Source organism: Meriones unguiculatus, chromosome 1 (genome assembly GCF_030254825.1).
Source record: "Meriones unguiculatus strain TT.TT164.6M chromosome 1, Bangor_MerUng_6.1, whole genome shotgun sequence".
NCBI classification, from domain to species: Eukaryota; Metazoa; Chordata; class Mammalia; order Rodentia; family Muridae; genus Meriones; species Meriones unguiculatus.
In genome coordinates, this window is record NC_083349.1 from 154,477,515 (window position 1) to 154,499,304 (window position 21,790).

Genomic DNA, 21,790 nt, shown 5'->3' on the forward strand with positions numbered 1-21,790 from the left:
GGAAGAGACACATGACAGGGTATAGTACAGTCATACCTGAATGGATAAGCAGGATGGGGTCAGAAGTTTTGGTCTGGGTGCTTTTTTGTCTGTCTGTTTGTTTGTTTTGTTTTTTTGCTTAGGTTTGGTTTGGTTTTATGAGATAGGGTTTCTCTGTGTAGCACTGGCTGTCCTGGAACTTGCTCTGTAGACCAGGCTTTCCTCAAACTCAGAGATCCACCTACTTCTGCCTCCCAAGTGTTGGTATTAAAGGTGTGTGCCACCACCACCCAATTTAGAAGGTTTTTTATTTGTTTTTTTTTTTAAGAGCTAACATTTGAGCTAGGTCTGAGAATAAAAAGAAGTTTTCAAAAAGAGATGAGCTGTTTCCTGTGAGAGAACAATTTCATATAGAAGAACCTGGAGTCTTAAGTGTTGAAAGAGTAACCATCAACTTCAGGAAACCAAAGTAAAGATTTATGGATGGTGGTTGGTGAAAACTGAGAAGAATTGGATCATCTGGTGTGAGCCAGTTACGGCTCCATTACAGAATTCATATTTTACCCTTAGAAAACCATCTTCTCCCAAGTTATGCTACCCCAGAGAAGACATGAGATAAGCTTCAAAGTATTTGTATGCTCGTCTTTTTAACCTTCTGTATTTGTATGTTTTATTAGTATTATAATGCATCTATACACTGTATCTAAAATATATTTTATACAAGTCTTTAATTTATGAACACATGCTGTAGACTATTGGGCCCAGTTGTTACTGTTATAGAAGTGCATATGGGATAAGATGGCTTGTGCCAAGTTTTATTATGAGCGTATTTCATCACACAGGATAGATTACAAATGGTACAGAACAACAGGACAGTCAAAGCACTGCACCAGAAAACTGATTTCTGTGTAAGCTTTAGGGTTATTATATGTGAAACTAAGAAGCAAATGAAAATGGTGACAAATGGATTTTCTCTTCTGACACGAGTGTCACAGAACAGAAGATTATGCCTTGCACAAGGTGGTGTCCAATTACCAAGGGGTAAAGTATCTCAATAAAGAGATTTGACATTAAATTGGAAAGCCAGGCACAGTGCCACTCATTCTTAGTTCCCACAGTTAGAGGTGAAGACAGGAGGGTTAATAGTTCAAAGTCATCCTTGGCTACATTGCAGATTCCAGGCCAGCCTGAGCTATATGATGAGACTCTAATGAATGTGTGTGTGGGGAAAGGGGCATGAGGCAGAAAAAGGGAAGGAAATTAGATTGTATAAATTAGCAAAAGTTGAGTTGAAAGAACAGATCATCCACCCAGGTCTTAACACTGTCTGAGGAAAGAGTACTGTGCAGGATAGGCAAGTGGTGATGATGAGGATCCATTTTAGGCTTTGAAAGAAGTTATAGCATGAAGCTATTCATTATAGCAAATAACTAGGGGAGGCGATGACAGTTTGACATCAATTCAGAAATGAAGTAGTTAGGTACATTGTACACTGTATCTGGGTTTTAAAATTAATATAAGAGTATAGCCTCATGAAATATGAGTATGTCAAATTGAGAAATTTGAAAAAGAGAAAAGTATATGTCTACATCTGTGGCTGTATGAAGATGATTATTTTTTCAGATAGAGATAAGAACAGCATTACCTGTGTGAATGAACAGAGAACTGATAGGAAGGAGTCTCTGGGGAATGTGTTGGTGGAATTCACCCTTGAAAGTTACCCTGAAAAAAGCAACTTATGAGAGAAATGATTGAGTGTAAATTACAATTCCAAGTTGCAGTCCATCAGTCATTGCAGGGAAGTCAAGCCAGCCGCTTAAAGCAGCGGGTACACACACACTTCAGAAGCAGAGAGAAGATATATGCATGCATTTGAACTGCTAGGGTCACTTTCCTCTACTTTCATTCCATTCAGGACCCTGCCCAATTTTAGGGCAGGCCTTCAAGTAATCCAATCTCTCAGTGGAGTACACAGTAACTTGCTTTATAGTTGACTTTAAGTACAGTCAAGTTGACAGCCAAGATTGGTCATTATAAGGCATTGTTGTTTTTAATAGGCTTAATTCTGGCTCTGTCATTCAGGTACAGGCCAAATAAAATAGCATATGAAAAAGTGCACTGACATGTCCCAACATCTTACTCCAGTGTGCTGTCATAGTTGGTCCTGTAGCATGGGGAGGCAGTGGTCTCTACCAGATGCTATAGAGGGAAATCAACAGGTACACCAGTTAAGATGGATTTTCAAAAGACTTTGTAGGACAGAGTATAGTGCCGAAAACACCTGAAAATGAAGTGCTTTGCTAGAAATTGTCAAAGTCCCTTCTAGCTTTAATGCTTCTTGATTCTCTTAGCTAACATCTCATTAAAATAGTGTTTTAAGGGTGTTCTAAAAGTTGAAGAACCATTGCATGATACAGTATTTGTTATAGTCAGTGCCACAGCATAAGTATGTTATGAGGCTTTGGTAGTTTGCACACTACATGGTGTAAAATGTGCGAGACATTTCAAAGAGAGTTTTAGTTTGCTTTACTACAAGTGAACATGTGAGGCTGTGGCTTCCTCTGGTTTCCATGTTGACCTTCGCTTGTGTTCTCATTTTTAGAAACTTGTCAGAACTGGAGAAAATAACTGGTCCTTGCCTGAGCTCGTGCACGCCGTGGTCCTCTTGGCTCACTATCACGCTCTGGCCAGCTTTGTGTTTGGTAGTGGCATCAATCCAGAAAGAGATCCGGAAGTTGCCAATGGGTTCCGACTAATCTCAGTGAACAGCTTCTGTGTCTGTGACCTCGCTAATGACAACAGCATCGAGAATGCATCCCTGGCAGGCAGCAACTTTGGGGTTTGTTTTCTGAACTGTTTCTCTTGTCACCTTCTTGCTGCTAATATCTAGAGAATTCACTGTGAGCAGATAGGTTATTCTGTGCTTGAAAGATTCCTTTAGCTGTGGAAAAGTGTCATCAGGACCTAAAATTTTTTTCAAATTTAGGGTGTTATTGTACAATACCTTTGCTTTTAAGTTGTAATTACCCTCAGATGCCTGGCAACTTTATTCATGGTCTCCAAGTGAACTGTGAAGGCACTGTAACCAGGAAGACTCGAAGCTTTCTTCTTTAACACAGACACTATATTTATAGAGTTCACCTTTCCACCAACATGAAAAATCATACTGAAATTTATCACTAAACTAACTTTATTCTTCTCTTCTTAATGTCATTCTAACTATGTTCACTGCCCAGGTGACTTCTTGGTCTTAATTTCTTGGTATACATGATGTCTGTACCCTTCCTTGGGTTTCCTGCAACTTTTTTGGCACCTTAAGCAAGAGATATGGTTAGAAATAATAACCGAACATTGATGCATTCACTGTCTCAGGACTTTAATGCCAGACCCTTGAGCAGCAGTCTCAAAATGGTGCATCTGTCTATAGGATGCTGGACAAGGAAAGGGAGATGTATCTTGGGAGGCACAAAGGAGCAATTTTGAAACTGCTTCCTTTTTCAATAAACTACAATTTACTATGTACTAAACGCTAGAATTCTATATTTTTAACATACATATAAACATATACATACATATATACACACACATGTGTGTATACATACACTTTATAAGTGAAGCAGACTCATATATCTGAAAATATTTTATTATGTCATATAATTACTGTGAAGTTAATGACTAGGGATATTTTTTAAATAGCTTCAATGAAATGTAAATCACCTATGACCTAATTCACCCATTAAAGGAGTATTGGCAATAATAAATGGTAGGATGTTACCATAGTATAAAAAGTAACTCCATAGCCATTAGCATCACATCCTAGCTCCTCCTCCCCATGCCTAGCCCATGCCAGTCACTCATCTACCTTCTGTCTGTATTTTGCCTACCTTAGCCACACTTAAAATATTCCTGCCAATAAAAAGTTTATTTCATTTGACCAACATCTCTGCTGCAGCCTAAGTAACTGTCCTCTGTGCATACTCAGTGGAGTTGAAGAGGGAGGGACTTACTAGACCAGTTTGTAGTGCTATAAAACCAACAATGTCTTATGTTCTTCCAGATTGTGGATTCTCTAGGTGAGCTAGAAGCCTTAATGGAAAGAATGAAAAGGCTCCAGGAAGACAGGGAAGATGAAGAGACCACTCGGGAAGAAATGACCACGCGTTTTGAGAAGGAAAAGAAAGAAAGTCTCTTTGTGGTCCCTGGAGAGACTTTCCATTCATTTCCTCACTCAGGTGTGTTTGTCCTTTCTCTTGGTTAGTTGTTCAGAGACCACTAGGCTCCAGCCTTTAGTGTTGCCATGCAAACACATAAAGAGGAGTCTGCTGCCATCTTTCTTTGTGCCTATGCACTCAGGCTTCACTGACAGCGGGGTCCATGCTCAGAAAGCTGTGTTGTGCAGACACTGTGGAGTGCACTCACACAGACCTAGCTGGCATGGCTTCTGAACATGAAGAGCATGTGGCTGTTGCCAACAGAACATGGTTGCATGCTCTTATACAGTACACATTTGATAAGTGAAAGGGCTGTGCTTAACACATCAAGAGAAGCATAGACAACAAGTACAAAAACCAGTAGCTCTGTTTTTGTGTTGCATCCTGGTATATATGTCATATGGCTGGCAGGGTCTATCCATATGGTTGTCACCACAAACATGAAATGCCTGAGGCTGTGATGTGTTGGCTGTAGTGTAGGAGTCTTCTAGATCCAGTATCATGTAGAGGAACTGTCTTCATCCACACACTAAGTCTTTGAACTGTTGTTATACAGCACATGGCTATCTCTAATCCTCTGAAAGGAATTTGTAGGCTTGTTGTCCTTACTTAGTCCTGGATACATATTTAAAAGCAGTCAGTTGTTGAGGTCAGCAAGATGACTCAGCAGTATTTGCCACCAAACCTGAGATGCTGAGATGTATATGATAAAAAAGCAAGAACTTACTCCTCCTGCAAGCTTTCCTCTACCCTCCACACATACTTCATGGCATGCACATTCCTAGACACACATACAAAAAGGTAATATAAGCAAATGTAAAAATTCAGTTTTCTTATACTCTTGAGGAATTTTAGAACAGTAAGGCAACTTTCTAATTCCATCTCTTAAAGGAACTGAGCAGTTCATAGTAAACATTATTTAAGAAGCATGGGAACACATGTGAACCCCTCAAAGGTGACATCTAAGTCACATTCCTCTTGAAAGTAGATGAGTCAGTCGTCAGTTCTGAGAGTTGTGTTGCTGTGATTTGTGTAAAAGATCATGGAGCAGTAACTCAGAAATCCTGCAGGAAGAGCAGTATGCCTTTTGTCATTTTCCTCATCATTTGAAATAAAACTTCTAGATTTATTTTATGTGTATGACAATTTTCCCTTGTGTATATATGTATGTCACACATGTGCCTGGTGGCAGTGTATCAGTTAATTAAGGGCATTAATCCACTAGAACTCTAGTTATGACTGTTTGTGAGCCATGTGTAGGTGCTGAGAACCAAACCCAAGTCCTCTGTGAGAGCAAGCAGTGCTCTTAACTGTGAGCCATCTCTCAGCCCCAGCCGTGCCTGCACAGTGCCCACTAGCAAAGCAGAGACCAGGAGGGGGCGCTAAGCTTGAGGACAGTTATCAGTGTCTCCCTGGGAGCTTGGGTCAAAAGCTAAGAAATTAATTGCATTGTATTGCAGTTAACTAAATTCCAGACATAAACAAAAACCCTAAGTTGAAAAATCCAGAGCAAACAAGTGGAAGTGGAGAAAAGTGTGAAGTAAAGGAGAGCATGTAAGCCTTGCAGGTCTGTTAATAGTGCAGCGGGAGCCGTGCTGTAGACTGCTGTTTGAAAAGGCAGATAATGCTATTAGGCATAATATCCATTTACTCTAAATATTACAGTTTCAGTTTCTTTAAGATCACTGGAGCTTGAAAATGTAAATATTTTACTTCTTTGTGTTGTTTTGAAATAATAGAAATGTTTTGGGTTCCAGGTAGACTTTTTTCTTTTCTTTTCAAGATAGGGTTTCTCTGTGTAGCCTGGCTGTCCTAGAAAAGATTTTTAACAGGCCTTGAACTTATTTCAAAAATTATATTCTGATTTAAAATATGTTTTATGTTTATTTTATGTGTGTTAGTATTTTGTCTGAGTGTTTATGTGTACAACATGTGTTTGTCTGGTACCAGAGGTCAGAAGGAGGCATTGGATCCCCTGGAACTGGAGTGTCAGGTGCTTGTGAGCTGCCATATGGGTGCTAGGAACTGAACCCAGGTCCACAGAGAGAGCAACAAGTGCTCTGAACAACTTAGCAGCCTCTGTATTCTGATTTAAATGAATAAAGTCATACCATTTACCAGTCATTGCATGGGATAAGTATTTTTATCCTTAATTACCCACAGTACCAAATGTGCTGACTATAGAAAGATAGTACAGAAAAATGATCCTATACAGTGGCCAGTGAGGTTTTTTTTTAATAGATTTACCAATTTTAGAATAGAAGTAGAAAGTCTTCTTTTATATTTTAAAGTATTAGTATTATTAAACAAAGCTCCCAGATTCCATGTAGGAAAGGACTCTTTTAGAAAGGATTCTAAAAAGGGACTTCTTTAGAAAAGTTTCCAAAGAAGAACCTTTTAATCCTGAAGAAATCCATGTTTCTTTTTAATTTTTTTTGGGGGGGTTGTATTAGCTTATATTATCTTTATGAGACTGTCACTCCATTACTATACTGGAGTGTTTTATGTCTCGTGTTGCTAACTACTCATCTGTCATTGTATATACACAGACTTGATAGAGAGACCCTGGCTTAAATAACAGAACAAACAAAACAAAAAGCCAGAAAACTCTATACGTATGTGTAAAATGCTGTTTCCTTTCAGAACAAACTTAAATTTTGTTTAGGTCACATCTGGTACAGGTTTCCACCTGGTACAGGTCCCACCTTTCCGATGTGAACACTGGAAGAATGCTTAAGACCCAGCAGAGTAAAACCTAAGTGGTTGAGAGACCTTCCTACATCCCTTCTATGGACAGATTACTTAGAAAACAGGTCTTATCTACTGCTGCCTCTAAGCTATGAGGTTTTTCCTAGGAAACACTTTTATATGGTTAGTTGCTATTTATTTTTAAATTAAAGTTTAAAATTATATATAAGCAAAATAAAAACTAGAATCAAAGGCACAGGAAGCATTATGACTATCAAGTCCAGTGTGAGCAAGTCCAGGGACATGGGCGAGGGGCTGGGGGAACTTGACAGTTCAGTACTACATTCTCAGTTGGATTTTACTTTGCAATGCACAAAAGTCTAGTTTTCCTACTAGGCTTATCTGACTGTGATCACGTTTTTACACGTTTTGTCATGTTTATTAAGGTGTGATGGGGAGGATGAAAGAAAGCATGACCTCTTTGAGTCAGGAGCTGATGCTTCAAAAATGGCATTGCTGTGCGTATGTTCATTTGAATGGAATCTGGACTGTAGGAGAATCAGTGGCTGTGAGTTTGGGTCGCAGAAAGCCCACAATTTCCCATAGAGAAAACTCACTTAGAAGCTTTTGGCACTGGTGACAGAGCTCCTGGGTGGAGTACTTGCCTGGTATGCACAAGGGCTTGGGATCCATGCCCAGCACTGGAGGAAGAAATGAACAAGAGAAAGAAAAGCTTCAGATCAGGGCAGTAACTTATGTCTTAAGTGGAGCTCTCTTTTTAACACAGTGAAATAAAGGAAAGTGTGGCTGTTATGGGCATATGTCACACCTGCCACACAGGAAGTACTCAGCAGGAGTCAGTTTCTCCTCTGCCTGAGTGATGAAGAGAATTCAGTGTGCTCAACATTGTGCAGCCTAGGAATTCCATCTTCCCTGCTCTTCTCATGCATCCCAATTATTCAATGACTGCAATTTAAAGATTAGAAGGGAGATTTTGTCTTGTTAGAATTTTCATATAAAGTCTTTCAGAAGAATTTGCATAATTGTTTCTCAAACTTCTAAAAATTTTACCCAGATAAGAATTACAGTTTTTAATTTTTACTATAATATTATACTTACTCTATCCAATATTTATTACTTATTAAAGACTGAATTAATTTAATATTAAATTATTTACAAAAAATTATTCCTTACATAGGAACTTTTTATTTTGAGAGTAATATATTCATTTATGGAATAGAGACAACAAACCTTGTTTGTTCACTGTTAATAGTTGAAATCATGTGGGAGGAAGTAATTGCAAAGACACACTAATCTTAAAAACAATGAGTTAGAAGAAAATCGTCTTCAGCTTTAAAAGTATGAGCATTAACCATTTACAGTTCCTCAGTAGTGGGTCTTTACCATCGAGCGTGCAGAGCTATTGTAAATACCAGTGTTGCCTCCCTAGTATCCTTGCACTCTGGGGTGGTGCTCTGACCACAACCTTATCAGCTCCCTTGACACCACTGGAGTGTTCTGCTCGCACGCGCATGCTCAAGCTGGGAAGAGTGTTCAGAGTGCACAGAAAGGCTAGCCAGACACCCAGAAGGCCTCTCTTTTTGGGACACCATGCCTCATCTCTTGACTGGCTTGCCTTCTGCAAGCTGACACTAAACTAGAGTGAAAGGATTTTTTCTGTTAAGAATCAGATATACTTTTAAAAGACGCATCTTCAAATGTACTCATCGTCTTCCTTCTCCTTTCTCTTTCCCCATGCTCCACTTTATCCCTCAGAGAAATCAGACAAGATTTAAACCTTATGTTCCCAAGCCTGAGCTTCTGCTTCAAAGCAGTAAATCTGACATATTGATCTTTTCTACTATTGTTTACGTATTTCAATTTAGTTGGGGTTTTTTTGTCTATATAACTATAATTAAATCGTAATACCCAATATTTGGTAAGGAAATTGTACTTAGAACTTCACCAGTATCCACATATTTTATGTGAATATAAGCCAAGTAGATAACACTGTCACTTTTAAAAACCTAAAAAGTAGAGGGAGCCAGCGCTTGGGCTCATCGTCTTAGCTGCCTGGGTCTTCTGAATGCCTTCATTTTCCCTTAGATTTTGAAGACGACATGATCATAACGGCTGATGTTTCTCGATACATCGAAGACCCAGGTTTTGGGTATGAAGACTTTGCCAGGCGAGGAGAAGAACATTTGCCAACATTCCGAGCCCAGGTACACAGCGCTTTTAACTTAGAGCAACTAAAGAGTTCTGCCTGTCCAAGGGATAACTGTTGAAACATAAATAAAGTGGCTTCTAAAGTAGCCAACAACCAAGTCTATTTGATGTCCTGATAGGAAGGTAATTATTTCAACATATTCACCCGTAGGAAGTCACCAGGAACCCATATGCTTGCTTTAGTTTGCCTGCATTAAGCAGGATAGTTACGCTTGTGGCATTTTTGGAGGGGCAGGGAAGAAATCAAACGATATGACACTTTATAGCAAGGCATTTTGAGATATGACTACACTAATAGTTTGTGCTTTAAGACCAGCCTCCCACAGTGCAATGGACTCAGTGGGGGAGAGGAGCTGAATTCGGACTCCTTCATGCCTAAGTAAGTTTGTTGGCATAGTCAAAAACTTGTGGGTCCTTTGAGATAAAGTGTAGTGTGTGCACAGTGCCTGTCTAGACAAGGTGGCCACAAACATGCCAAGCCCTGGAACCTGTGAGACAGCACTCTGGCTCTTCTCTCTTCAGCCTGACAAGAAGCGTTCCTGGTAAAGCTGCCATGCTAGAACTGAATTAGAAATGCTCCCCACTATCTTTCTTCAATAGTTTTATTTTATTTTAAAAATAAAAAAAAAAAAAACAGAGAATGTCCATTTTGTAAGTGGATACTTTTTCTGCTTCCAGGACTACACCTGGGAAAATCATGGGTTCTCACTGGTGAACAGGCTTTACTCTGACATTGGACATCTCCTGGACGAGAAGTTTCGAATGGTCTACAATCTCACCTACAACACAATGGCTTCACATGAGGATGTTGACACAACCACGCTGCGCAGAGCTTTGTTCAACTACGTTCACTGTATGTTTGGAATCAGGTATGTTCACTATACAGACAGTTTTATACACTTCTAAGTAGAAATTCAAGCATTTATTTTACTTATAGCCTGTTTGGGGTACATCTTTCTCAGAGAAAAACTATCTAATTTAATACTTAATTCCATCTTAGAGATCATTTTCTTCATTTAAAGTGTTATGAGTCTGGGACTTAGGGAGATGGCTCAGTTGGTAAACACTTGTCAAGAGAACATTAGGACCTGAGTTCAGTCCCCAGCACCTACATAAATGTACACTTGTAACCCCAACTTTGGGAAGTAGGGACAGGATTCCTAGGGCTCATTGGCCAGCCAGCCTTCCTAATTGTCAAGCCCCAAAGTCCCAGCAAGAAAACCTATCCCAAAAATAAGGTAGACGGCATCTGAAGAACAGTGCTGAGCTTTGACCTCTGGCTTCCACACATGCACACATTGTACATGTACATGAACATTTAAGTTTAGATAGATGATAGATAGATAGATAGATAGATAGATAGATAGATAGATAGATAGATGTGTTGTAGATCTTGATGATGACACAAATACAAAAGTAATACTTTACAATGGTGTGGGAATAAGTAGAACTAAGAATCCTTCCTGAAAGAAGTCAGTTTGGGAAGGAAAAAAAGTGTCTAGTCAGAAAGCAATAACGAATTAAAGTCTGTGTGTTTCGTTTGTGAAAGAACTGTACTTCAAGTACCAATGAAGCTAGGATAGACTGTCTTCCCAAAGCTCAGCTATTCTCAAAGGATGAGATGGTTAGATCATGAGTTAACAGCTTCTAAACTGAAGAAATTACCTGGGGAGGATGGTAGATACAGGAGGGAGGAGTGGCAAGGTCTACTCAGGAAAGTCTGCTGGGCTCTTCAGACTTATTTATGAGCTAGGTCTGCAGTTACAAACACATCCACATCCTCTCTGATAAAAGAAAGCTTTACAGACTGAAACCCAATGGGATTCAGTTTGTTCAGCAGCCTTCTCTATAGTTTTAAGCAAAGCACCATGAAGTTCCTAACAAATGAGCTCATAATGCAATGTATTATATAAACAACTCCACAGGCCCAGCACCCCTAACCTGAAAAGCATCTGGAAGCTGGAGCTAGAACGCTTGTCTTGTGTGTTCAAAGCCTGGGTTTGGTCTTCATCATTGCAAAAGAAAAATCAAAAAATGCCCCCAAACCCTAAATGTGATCACTTACTCCCATGGCTTTGGATTTTGGAGTATTCAGAATTCTGGTTTTCAGATTAAGGCTGTTTTTCAGTTCCATCAGTCTGAGGTGTCTGACTTGTACCCATATGTTAGACTCAGGTTTTCACCCTCTGACTAGAAACACTCAACATTAGACTTTCCTGGCCAGCCTTACTCTTGCTCATTCACTACCTTCTAGTATTTTCTAAAATGCTTCTCTCAGAGAACACCTGCCTGCTCTGTTTAAAAATCACAGCCCTCTCCTCCCCTCAGGCTGCAAATCCATGTCTCTCTAAGTAGTATAACTACCTACAAACTACCTGTTTGCTCTCTAGTATTTTTCTCTTTACACTTTAATAGTTTAAGCTCTGTGAGATTAGGGGTGGATTTTATTCCTCCTGTTCACCTCAGAATTCCAGTAACAAGAAAGATGCATGACATGCCAGGCACCTGGGAAATACTTTCTTATGACTAGCTTTGTTTATGATGCCGTTGAGTATCAAGGTCTAAGCAGTGAAGCTTGGGTTTCATGTCATAGTGCTGTCACTTACAGGTATGATGACTATGACTATGGGGAAGTCAACCAGTTACTTGAACGAAGCCTGAAGGTTTACATCAAGACAGTGACCTGCTACCCTGAGAGAACCACGAAGCGCATGTATGACAGCTACTGGCGGCAGTTCACACACTCAGAGAAGGTCAGTGTCATCACCAAGTGCACCTCAAAGACACATGTTCAGCATGACAGTTTTCAGCCATGCAGCAGGGAGGGCCGTATTATTAAGTTGCTGCAATTGAACTATCTATTGTTTTTATGTTTTCTCAATCTAAAGTGTATTTACTGTTCACAACATTGTAATGCGTGCTCTATCTAACGTGCTCTATGTCTTGGCTAAGGTTTCTCTTGCTGTGATAAAGCACCATGACAAAAAGCAGCGGGGGAGGAAGAGCTTATTCCAGCTTATCCCTCTCAGGTCACACTCCACCACTGAGGGAGGGCAGGGCAGGAACCTGGAAGAAAGATGATGCAGAGGCTGTGGAAGACACTACATACTCGTTTGCTCAGCCTGCTTGATTTTTTTTTATAGCACCCAAGACCACCTGCCCAAGGGTGGCACCAGCTGCAGTGAGCTGGGCCATCTATTATCATCTATTATCAACCAAGATGCCCTACATACTTTCACACAGCCCAATCCCTATGGAGGCATTTTCTCTATTAAATTCCTTCTTCCCGGGTGACCTTACCTTATGCCAAGAAACGCTAGCCAGCACAGTGTGTAACATTAATTTTAACATCAGCCTTTGAAAGCTTAGATGTAAATACCAGTAAAGTTACCATCCTAACTATGAAAAGCGCACTAAGAAAGAGTGCTGGGTGGAATTGTACCCAGCCTGGAAGCCACTGGCATTTAGAAGCTCTCGGCAGCCACCAGTTACTATTAGAACACATGTTCCTCCTTTAATTTCGTATTTTCCCATATAGTAAAAGCCTGTGAGCTGTGAATATTACCATGGAAGAATATCTGTGGATGGACTATATATGAATTATCATTGAAATTAAAATGTAGTAAGTGTTAAGAACTTTTAGCAACATTATAACATAAGATCTGGCTTAAGGTCCTAGGCCTTTTAAGCACTGGATCTAAGAATCTCCTTTATACTACAGTGTCCAAGCTGGAGGTAGGAAAATCCTTCTGGGACCCTCACAGATCCATATGGATCCATTGGGATCCCTGGTGATCTATATGGCCTTGGCAAAGTATGTATTAGCTCCATTTCTAATAATGTTTAAAGTCTGAAAGTCAGTCATACTCCAGGCGGATTACCCATCCATCTTTCAGCCTTGATGCATCTTTGTGCTGTTTTTATCTGTAATAGATTTTCCTCCCTTTATAGAGATTGCATATTCTCGTCAGGAGAATATGCCCAACAACATGTTCAAGTGATAGGAAGAGATAAGATAACTCAGCACTCTAAACATTTCCCTGTAGTCAGTTTAGAAAGGATAGATGTATTGACATCAGCCTTTCAGCCGAGTGATTTTCACAAGAGGAACCCTGTGTGCTGAGTCTGTGCACATGATGGGTGTCTGGAGAGATCAGATACTCATACAAACCAAGGTGAGCTTCATCTTCACTCTAGAGCTTAACAGTAAAGCTAGGGATGTGTTTTTAATTTAGATTAAATCTCCACAACCTCAGGCTTGAGTGTTCATCTTGTATGTGTGCATACACAGGCACATAGCCTATGTAAATGTGGTACTTAAAAACCTCTGGGTTACTCCACTGTGCTGTATAGTTACTAAGCCAATGCTGTTTGGTTTCTAGGTCCACGTGAATCTGCTTCTGATGGAAGCTCGGATGCAAGCTGAGCTGCTTTATGCTCTACGTGCGATAACTCGGCACCTGACCTGAAACACCTCCAGGAAGGTTTCAGCATGTGTCAAGGCCTCGCACACAGGACTCACATCAGAACTTGTTTGTGATGCAGCCTCAGCAGCTACTCAGTTCTCTAGTGTCAAAGTTTAGCTGTTGGGGTGTTTGTTTTTGTTTTGTTACTGTTGTTAGGGTTTGGTTTGGGGGGTTGTTTGGTTGTTTTTGTTTTTGTTTTCCGGCTGTAATGTGCAATGGTGTGTTTTATATTTCTTGATGCTTAACATTGCTAACAATTGCAGAAGTAGCCCTGACAAGCGCTACTTTACGTTGCTTAGAGTTGGATTTTCAGATCTGACCATAAATCATGAACTGGTTTGTTAATGCTTCACTTCAGTACTTTGAAGTTCATGTGTATGTGTTTTATTTTTCTTTAAAATAAGGAAAAGTGCTTACAATCCACTCAAACAGTTGTTTTTTCAGATATCGACATTCAGCACAGAATGGTGTCCTCCACTGCTCTAAAATCCCACGTGTCCCGAGTTCGGGGAGAAGCATGTGCTGCTGAACCAAGCTGCTCTGGGGCACAGCCTGTGTCCCCAGGAGATCATCAGGCACTGTTCTGGTTTTGTTTATCTGATTTTTTTCTTAAACTGCTATTGGCAATAACGTGAAATGTGATGCAGACATCGTCCATAATTTAATGTGAAATTATGATGAATTCTATAGCATGCTACTGAAATGCCAAGTTCAGCTACTTTCTTTGTCTTCTAAAACAGAGGCCCTGTTCTCCCACATGGCTGTCTGTGTTGTGGCAGTGGACTTAGGCACAGTTCCTTGAGTCCTGGGCTGTGGTCCCCTGTCACCTCTAGTAGCTGGTGCCTACAGTGCTGCTTAAGCTCACACACTTGGCACACACAAACCCACACAACACTGACCAAACTTTTCTTTGCACATTCTCCTTTTCTGAGAGTTAAGGAAAGTTAGTTAATAGCCCCCTATTTTTTTCCTGTTACACTTTTGGAAATTATTTTACATGATTTTCTTCTTATACTAGCTTAAGTAATTTGTTATTCAAAGGTAACAATTGTACTTCTGTGCATTAATGTGATTGAGCAACAACAAAACAGTGCAATGTGTTTAAAAGTCAACTCAACTCCCCCTATCATGTCACTGCAGAAGTGTCCTTTTACACAGAGCCATAAGAAATGGTCTTCAGATTTCTTTATTGTGCTAGGCATTTTCAGTTTTACCTTGCTGAGGTTGAATAGTGATTTCACCATGCCAAAGCATTCCTTCCCCACAAAAAAAACTGTTTGGATGACTAGTTTTAAAAAAAAAAAAAGAGTCATAGGGGAGAAAAAAAAATCTGCCAAAAAAAAAATCACATTTTTGCAACAGTTTGTGTTGTTTGATTAGACTATCTTCAGAGAGCACAACCGTATGTGTTTATAGCTTTAATTTGTATTATGTTAATGAACCAGTGAAGTGCCTAGAGAGCTGCGACAGCGCTGGAGGACACAGCTGCACAGCTTGTGCACCTTTGCTTGGTGAAAGGTGACTTGCATTTTACACATACATGCTAATCTAGGACATACCTGTCTCTCAGTGCATCATCCAGGGAGCTCCAAGAGGGAACTCACTTAGGGTTTCCTTATTATGTGGGTGGACTTTCCCTCTTAGGAAAGAGCTGTGGGCCAGTGTTCTGTCAGACTGTGTTCCCCTTCTGTCTGCCGTCCTTTTCTGAGATGTTAGCTCCTTTTCCTTGAGATTTAGATCCAGAGAAGAAAACAAAGATGGCTTTAGACCTGTCAGCATAGGTAGTTTTAGACTCCAGGATCTTGTTCAAAATCCTCCATGTGAGGAAAAAAGTTTTGGAAGACAGGGTGGTTTCTTTAAAGAGACTCTTCAGAGAACCTGTGCCAGGTTTCTTGTGTTCTGCTTGGTGTGTGGACTGTGCATTCACCTTCTTCTTTAGCTACGTTTGAACTACAAGGAAAGTATTTAGAAGAATGGCAAAACACAGGTGGCAGTGTAAATGGCCATGTGCTTTCCCCAGTTTTAAGGCTTTCATGTTTATGATATGGTTTATTATTGCATTTTTTAAAATGTTAGTAAACTGTTTCATTTCATAGCCCCATATTTTTGTGCAGGTGAACGGAATGATGTATTGACTAAGAGGAGAAATTCTCACAGAATCTTGAATAAGCTTTAGACCAAAAGGGAAAAGAAAGGTTAAATAATCAGCCACTTACTTTTTGGTTTTGGTTTTGTGTTGCCCCAGAAATGTAAGTAGAGATTGGGCTGTGGAAATATTAGTGCCTTTAATCGATTTCTCTCCTAGAAAAGCTTCCTTTTAGTTCAGCAGACCAGTCAAAATCAGGAAAATAAGTGACTTGGAACCGTGAATAAAAACGCAGCAATGTATTTATGAACCTCAGTGACCAGCCTCAAGAAGTCGATTTGTGAAGGTGGCCCCACCTCCACGCTGCAGCATGCACTCCCAGTGTGTGTGCTGCCCTGAGAATTTGCTGTCGACCCTCTTTCCCCAGTGCAAACTTGAAATTCTGATGCGGTTTTCCAGGGTGGCATTTTTTTCAGAGTATTGAATTTACGATATAGTAATTTATAGTGTAGCTTTTTATACTGAAATGTGATATTTTTTAAAGGAGCTATCTGACTCAGTCGGTGTAATGACAGAGCCTGTGATAAGCTGAGCTGCACCCGGGGCTCACACTGCCAAACATAAGCGTGCGAGTGTGAAAAGCACGTCTGATTGTGAAGCCCTCAACTCCCTGCTCCTGTGTTAAAATCAGCCTGATAACCATGACGCTTCTTGGTTTGGATGGTTCAGTTTCACATTTGCCAGCATCTGTGCTAATTCTCAGTTTCTCCGATCATTATCAGAAACACCAAGGAAGTCAGGCGTGGTGGCACATACCTGTAATCCCAGTACTTGGAAGCCTGAGGCAAGAGGTTGGTTGTTTTGATGCCAGCCTGGGCTACATAGTGAGTTCAAGGCCAGCCTGGGCTACAAAGTGACACCCTGTCTCAAAAATTAAAAAAGAGAAAGAAATACGTAAGTACCCTTACACGTGAAAGTGGGTCTGCCCTTCACTTGAGTGTGGGAGTGGTCAGAGTGCCCTGCAGCTGCCTGAGACGTACTTTCCCAGGCCAGGCTTCCCCAGGCAAACTTGTGATACCCAGAGAGGAAAAGGCTTTTGAGGTGGAACTTTAAAAAAAAAAAAAAAAAAGTACCTTGTCTCAGCCCAAGGAATACTTTGCCACTGCTTAGGGTGCTCTGTAAATCAGAGGTAGCTAACACGGAGCCTTGGCCTTTTCAACCAGTTTTAAACCCAATAATAGCACAGCTGTACAGGGCTATTTTTAAAGAAAAAACTCAAGTAAGATTTATATAAAGGTCATATAAAATTTGAACCAGAGCCCTATCTAGTTTGTGTTAAGTCTCTTAAAGATTCTACGTACTTCTAAGATCTAATGGATATCATCCAGGGAAGCACCTCCTCCCCCACCTCAGAAGGTTTTGTTAATCCAAAATCCTAGACTTTTATGCCACACCAAAGTAAATTTATCAGCAAACAGTTATAGATTGCTACTTAAAGCAGTCATCCCTTCCGGTGGCAACTGCATGCCTACATGATAGTAAAGCTCTTTTAAACTCAAAAGATAAGGAAAAAGAACAAATCCGGTGTGTACCACTAAAATGGTGTGCTGGGACAGGCAAATGAGGTTTTTACTGTGTGTTGTGTTTTAAGGACAATTCTAAATCACTGCTCTCATTCTCTATGAAAAGGGCCATCTTGCAATGGAATAAAGAACTTGTGAGATGATCCGCATAAGCATTATGTAAACATTCTTAGTGGTACCTCACCAACAAGCAGAAAGGCACCTCCTCTGTGGAGAGGGCACTGTAAGCTACATGCCCATGCAACTGGAAGCTGCATAAGTGGCCATCAGCCTGCACTACTCCTCCGGTACCTCTGTGGACACTCAGATGTGCACTCAGAGCAGGCCAATACGTGAATGCACTCAGTCAGTCCACAGAGCACTAACCCCATGCACCTGCACTGCAGCTAACTTAGCCCTGTTAAAAAGCAGCACCTGCTCAGGTAAGACCCAGAACAGAAAAGACTGATGGGAAGTCTGGAGTACAGATGTGCATCAAGGCTGAGCCCTGTGAGGAAGAAAACATTTCCCAGGAATACTTGGAGCCAGAGATGAGATTCTGGCTGCCCAAGGCGAATGCATCTGCTGTAAAGGTGGAAGCTCCCACTATCCTACGTCCACCCTTTCCTGCCTTCCTCTTCCTCCAAGTGCCTCAGCCACCACTGGCACTCCTCCCCTCCCCAAGCCTGTCTGGGTCTTAACACCTTTCACAATCCAGCATCACCAGCCACCTGCTGATCATCACCAGAATGTGTTTCTCTGAGCACATTTCCCCCATCATTAAAAAATACGGCTTTCCCCAGCTCCCTTCAGGTCTCTCCTCCATCCACCTGTTACCTTACCAGATACGTCACAGCATCCGATGTGTCCTGTCTACCCACTGCTGGTCATATCTTCCACCCAGCTGCCAAAATACCTTGCTCTCCTCTACCTCATCCCCAAAAAGCCTATAAATTCAGAGCACCCAGCCTTCTCATGGGTTCATTCTCTGTTGTTCAGTAATACTAATCCATATTTTGAATAAATCATAAGATGTTTGATTTCTATCAAAGTAGGAACCTTTATATTTATACATGATACAGAAATTGAACTGTTTCTACTGTGCAGAACTTAACATTTAGCAGGAATTCAGAGTGATGAAATTGCTAACCTAACTTGGTCTGCATTAGAGGGTGAACACTGGTGATGTCTCACTCGTGTGAATGTAGAGTTAAATTCTCCAGCAGTCAAGACTAGCCTGCAACTCTTCAGTGCGACAGTCCTGGAAGACAAGTGAGGCAGTGTTTCAGACATCTGTATTACTGGTGGTGTTTGGGCCTTTACACACTCTTCTCATAGAGGACACCTAATGAAAGGTGTTTAGAAGGTCAGATTGGATCATATTACTCTATTTGATGTATAATGTAGATAAAAATCCCACAAAACTGGGTTCATGAGCATTTGATTTGATTAAGCTTCTAGCCCCAATCTTTCCTGTCCCCACCGGGAGAAAACTTAACCTTGAGAGATAAGAAGGAAAGTGTTTGCTTGAGTCTTCATCTCTCTAGCTGCTCTTCGTGTATGTCCAGATGGAGTCATTAAGGAGGAGGACACTGTACCGAGGCAGGAATGCAGCTTCCCGCCCCTCCAGCCAGGCTCCTAACAGGAGACACATGTTCACACGGAGATGGCTCTCTGACCTGCCCTATTTGGGAGTGTAGATCTGAGATCTCTCATGGTCTTCAGATGTTTTCTTCCCAGGCATGAGCATCTCAACCTGACGATGCCCAATTAATGCATTTAAGGACCAAAGTGAAGCAGGGGCCTAGTTGGTCAATGGCTTGGCAACTGAAAGTGATACATCATGAAGTGATCGCTTGGCTTTAACTAATTCGTTCTGCTCTGCCATGAAGGCCAGGACTGAAAGGAATGCCTGTGGAAGCCCCAGAGGTACCCCAGCCTGTGCTGTAAAGTAGCATGTAAAACGAGCACCCCACTTTATAGTCCATAGGACCACAAACATTAGAAATTGAAATATGATAAATAGAATTTTGGTATGGAAAATTTTGCTAAAACTATTTCTTACTCCAAGTAACCTCTTCAAATGAATGTGTCATTTTTACAGAAAGAATGTTAGGGAGAGTCTATGGTCTTTAGTGTTAAAATGGGTACCACTGAGTTAAATACACACATTATATCCAGAAGAAAGCCGATTTCTTAACTGATCTTTACAAACTTTAGCTGGTTCTCCTGAGTCTGATAAAAGGACAGAAGGTAGGATGAAGGAAATGTGTTAGTTGGGTGGCCAAGGATTTTCCTTTATAAAGTAGAGACCATCTCTTTTACAACCCTCACTGGTTTCCCAAAATAGAAGCTGAGTTTAATGGTACCCTGACCGTGAAAGAACGTGATCCAGGCTTTACATCTAATAAAGTAAAAGGCATTTCTTTTGCATTTTGATGTCTCTGCAGGAGAGGAAGTCGGAGTTTTCCTTCCTCTTTCTCATCACATTTACTCATTTTACACAAAACAAGATGGACATGAAAGCAAATCCCAGGCCACGTGGGCATCTTTTTCATACTAATTGAATAGGCAGTCACACAGTCTGGTCAAGGTAAACCAGAACCCTGTCAGGTCACCTTGGAAACATGACCTTGCCACTTGGCTTAGCTCCTGCAAACCTGAAAGAAACGTTCCTCGCTGTGCAAGAACTGGATGTAGCTTTTAACTTATGAAGTAGGAGTTGAACTTGAAAACCCCTCTGAATCCTGACTGTGCAGGGCAGCTGCATAAATGAATGTATACACGAAGACTGTAGCTGAGTTGCACGAGTCAGATGCCAACTTCTTGACTTTCCATGTAGACATCTTCTCCTTACGTTGTGAGTGACGTATGTAGCATGCTGTGAAACCACCTGTTCTAGTTCTTAATTCATCAGTATTAATACGGAGTTACCCTTGCGTTCCTTGGTACTTTATAGTCAGTGTAATCAGAAGCTGTGATGTTTCACCTTCGTAGTCCTGTGCTTTGTGGCTGTAAATTTCTTTATGAAGCACGTGACTTTGGACTCATGTAAGGTGGATGATCTTGAAGACTGCTACACAGACACACACATACACATGCACACACACACACACACACACATACACACATGCACCAGTCTCTTATTCTATATGGTTTTAAGTTTGGATAAGCTTTTCTCCAATAGACTATTGATGCAGTTTAGGGTCCACAAGTTCACTGTCAGGTGGCAGCCTCCTCTCTGTAGTTTCACTCTGAAAACAGCAAGCTTTATCAACAGCCACTTCACCCTTGTTCTAGTGAAGCAGGCTCTGCTGTAGATGTAGACTGTGGTGATTACCCATAATGCCCTCCACGTGCATCGGCAGTCATGGAGATGACAGAACCCATGAGAGCTTCTTGTGTGTATAAGTAGGCTTGATTTTTGTTCTTATGTTGCTGATTTGACAGTTCTGACTAAAGCTGGCCCAAACGGCCAGCTTGTGTGTAATACTCTAGTGCTTTAAGGCCTCTCTTCTTGTTCTGCTGTTATTGTTTTTGTTTTTTGAGGGATGGGTAATATTATTTGAACAGATAAAGAAGGAACTGTTAGTGAATCAAGACAAACACATCTGAAATAAAGGAACTGTGTATTAACCTGTTAACAATTCATAACTGCACTTTTTATGACATTTTGAAAATCTATTTATAGGTACAGAACAATGGGTTTTGTTAAACTGTATCACGTTTATACCTGCAGAATTTATTTCATTGTTATTAGTAGGAATTTTATTGGTTCAATAAAATTGGCAAAACTGATCCAGCTTTTTTTCATTATTTGCAGTGAAGAATATTCTCACCTCAGTTTGCCTCTGCCTAGTGACTGAAACATGTGCTCTGGGAGATGGTGGGGTTGTGGGGATCACTGTTTTCCCTGGTAGTTTTGAGCCATGCTTTCTTAGCTTTTGATCTTCAGTAGCATAAGTTGTTCAGAATGTAGAACAACTGTTACTTTTACAGAGTGCTCTCAAAAGAGGCAAGTTAATGTTATTAGTGTGTCCTATTGCCAATATCATCATTAGAATGGAGGAAGATGCTGAACACATTGTCAGAACTGAGTTTAAAGCCCATTCTTGTCATATTCTGGTATCTTTGGAGGCATTGGGAGTAAATGTAACCTCTTTGGATTCTGAGTTTCACATGTAGTGTGATAGTACCTATCTGAAACGTACCTGAATAGAGTGATATGCACTGGTTTCATTACATACCCAGCTATGACTATGAATGCATAGTCAAGAAAGCCCAGAGAACGGTGTTAACTGAAGGAAGGAGGATGGATAGGAAGGGGAAGTTGATGGCTACGTAATGTTGAGTGGTGAGGAGGCTCAACACATAAGAATGGGGAGGAGCATGTAGGGTCTTCTATGAAGGCTTTCCAATGAGACTCCTAAGAATCCATCCCAAAAACAAATACCACCTTGCTGCTATATTCCAGCTGTTGTAGGGGTCAACAGAATGAGCTCCTTGCTAGTAGGAGTCTTTTCCTGGGAGAAGAGGGGCAGGCAACTGAGTTGAGCCCTTTTGAAACAG

General features: G+C 40.8%; 1 protein-coding gene across 1 annotated transcript in view; it reads left to right on the top strand.

Moving 5' to 3' along the window:
* Window positions 1-21,019, top strand: part of Sesn3 (sestrin 3) — a 57,337-nt gene extending 36,318 nt beyond the window's left edge. The window contains exons 5-10 of the mRNA XM_021663644.2: window positions 2,582-2,818; window positions 4,037-4,211; window positions 8,985-9,103; window positions 9,786-9,976; window positions 11,716-11,860; window positions 13,490-21,019. Of these exons, the coding sequence (XP_021519319.1) occupies window positions 2,582-2,818; window positions 4,037-4,211; window positions 8,985-9,103; window positions 9,786-9,976; window positions 11,716-11,860; window positions 13,490-13,576 (954 nt within the window). The 3' untranslated portion in view covers window positions 13,577-21,019. The remainder of the gene's footprint in view (window positions 1-2,581; window positions 2,819-4,036; window positions 4,212-8,984; window positions 9,104-9,785; window positions 9,977-11,715; window positions 11,861-13,489) is intronic.
* Window positions 21,020-21,790: the final 771 nt, after the last annotated feature.